Source organism: Mus caroli, chromosome 14, assembly GCF_900094665.2.
Source record: "Mus caroli chromosome 14, CAROLI_EIJ_v1.1, whole genome shotgun sequence".
Lineage (NCBI taxonomy): Eukaryota > Metazoa > Chordata > Mammalia > Rodentia > Muridae > Mus > Mus caroli.
The window spans coordinates 52160352-52162868 of NC_034583.1; the positions used below are offsets into that span (position 1 = coordinate 52160352).

A 2517-nucleotide genomic window follows, 5' to 3' on the forward strand; every position below is an offset into this window, starting at 1 on the left:
AAGAAGAAGAAGAAGAAGAAGAAGAAGAAGAAGAAGAAGAAGAAGAAGAAGAAGAAGAAGAAGAAGAAGAAGAAGAAGAAGAAGAAGAAGAAAAGAGTGCCTCTGGGACCCTCCTCTTGTCTAGTACCCAGGTCCTGGGACCACAGCTCCTTCTCTGAGCCAGGAAGTCCCAGCTGAGCCTGTTCCCTATGCACCCTGGGACAAACCTTACTGCTTGAGGCACCTTGAAGGAGCCTACTTCCCAGATGCAGCCTTGGGAGGCTCAAGGGCACAGGAACCCCCAAGGGGCCTGAAGAAGAGGCTCTTTGTGGATAAATTGAAGAGCCCCGAGGAGAAACACAAACATGAGGCGCCAGGATCACTTCCCCCAAAGACTTCCAGATCTCCTTTGAGGGGATTAAACTCTGGACTGCTTCCTGAAGAAGGTGCCAAAGACAGCAGAAACCTCTTTGACAGAGATGCAGCTCACCGAGACCCCAGGCTCTCTCCATCTGTGACAGGAAAAGCCCTCAGCTGGCCCACTGCACTTCTGACTTCACAACTGTCTTGCTTTACTTCCTAGAAAGCTTGACACATGGAGGCATGTATAGTTCTATAAGTTAAACTAATTGTCTTTTCCAGGTTGTATGACCAAAGGCTTTGTAAGACATGAGCGCTGCACACGAGTCCTGTGTCCGAAGGCCCTTTCATGCCATCTAGCTTAGCTAGCTAGAACCCTAATGGCAAAACATTCCAAAGCCTCAGACTTTTGATTGCATTAAATCAAACCCAGCACATCAGGCGTGTGGGGGAGGGGAGGGCCACAGTACTTCCCAGCTCTAACCTGGTCTGTACTGATGGCATTTGTTTAATAACAGATCAGCTTGCCTCCTAAAAATAAAGGGCAAGCAGGATCAGGTCCTTGGGTTTTAATTGGTGGGAGGATGTTTCTGATGTAAATGCATAAAGAAGACCCCATAGGTATCTCCTATATAGATTTGTAGAGTGTTGTTAAACAATGACGCAAGTAAGAAAGGCCAGATTAAACAGTGCAGCTTTGGCTTTGTTTGCTTGTTTTTTTTTTTGTTACAGAAAGACGGAAGAGGGCAGATGCCATGGATCAGAGTCTATCCTGCAAGCCCTGTTGGTCAGCAGAGCCTGCCTCACCCTTCGCTGACTGATCCCTTGCCTGGGTGGTTGTCAGCCAGCTTTTCTTAGCATTAAGACAGTGAGCAGTCACCGTGCAGGCCGAGAATACAATCAATGCCCTTGTTCCCAAGGGGGAAAAGTAATGGTCAAAAGACTACTGTTAACACCAAGACTCATGTGTCTCCCGTGCCGCTGCCCCAGCCCCGAGGAGTGCGAAGAGTCTTCTCTCCTCACGGACTTGACAGGTGAGAGGATCAGAAGAATTAGTGAGCAGGGAATCTAACGGATACGTTATGGAGAAGGGGGGCATCCCCGGAGGAACTGGAGAAAGTGTCTACCCCTGTGTGATCCTATCAAGGGCAGAGAAAGGGAATCCCCAGAGTGTGTGAGCGTTAGTCCCCGGACAGCCCAGTGAACCCTGGTCTCCTGCACTGAGCATCTAAGATGAAGGGTGTGAACAAACAGGACTCAGTAGTGCAACCCCTGTTTCCCTTGGGCATGCAGATCAAAGGTGACTGTTGACAGAGGCACACAATAAAAGGCTTTCTAGACACAGGTTTTTTGTTTTTGTTTTTGTTCTTTTTGCTTTTTTTTTTTTTAAAGGTCTGCTGCCACTTGGCACATAACTCACAGTGTGGTTCGTAGGGAGGAGGTGGGTCTCCACAGGGTACACACTCCATGTCTTGAAAACCAACCAGTTTGGTCTTCCGGTAAAATCTAGAGGAACAAGGAGAGAGTCTTGGTTAGCGGCGTCACCTAAGTTCACTGTGGCAGCCAAGCGTCAGGTCAAGGGTCACCGGCAGCCTCCAGAACCAGTTCCGGGTGAAGTAAGAAGCAGCCAAAGGCTGAAGGTGGTTAACCCTACACAGATCCAGTTCCTTACATAAAACTTCCAGGTTCCTCTCTGTGATGGGTGGGATGCTGGAGAGGGAATATGAAGCCAGTGGGCTCTGCAATTCTGTAGTAATCTCAACCACAAACACCCTCTTAAATAAAGTACTAGCTTTAGCATTTGAAATTTAGGGGCCCCAAACACAGCATATATATTTTCATGTTACATACAAAATAGTAACTGTGGTTGTTTCTAGACAGTGGAAACTCAAGTCATTCAAGACTCTGTTTAAATAAAAAAATTAATATTTAAATTTATTTAAAGGAAAACATAAAGCATCAACTACATAGGTAAAGAATAGCATCAAATTTAAAATTATTATGACCACGCTACTGCTCCGTAAATTAATTACAGGGACAAACTTAAAATCATTACTTTGAAAGTGGTGTTACAACCAGGAAAAAAGCCAGGCGTGGTGGCGCATGCCTTTGATCCCAGCACTCGGGAGGCAGAGGCAGGCTGATTTCTGAGTTCGAGGCCAGCCTGGTCTACAAAGT

General features: G+C 46.6%; 1 protein-coding gene across 2 annotated transcripts in view; it reads right to left on the bottom strand.

The window, feature by feature from the left end:
• Tnfrsf19 (TNF receptor superfamily member 19) overlaps window positions 1–2517 on the bottom strand; it is an 89406-nt gene that overhangs the window by 31804 nt on the left and 55085 nt on the right. For both annotated transcript variants that reach the window (XM_021181855.1, XM_021181854.1), the window contains exon 5: window positions 1760–1845. In XM_021181855.1, coding sequence (XP_021037514.1) covers window positions 1760–1845 — 86 coding nt within the window. The remainder of the gene's footprint in view (window positions 1–1759; window positions 1846–2517) is intronic.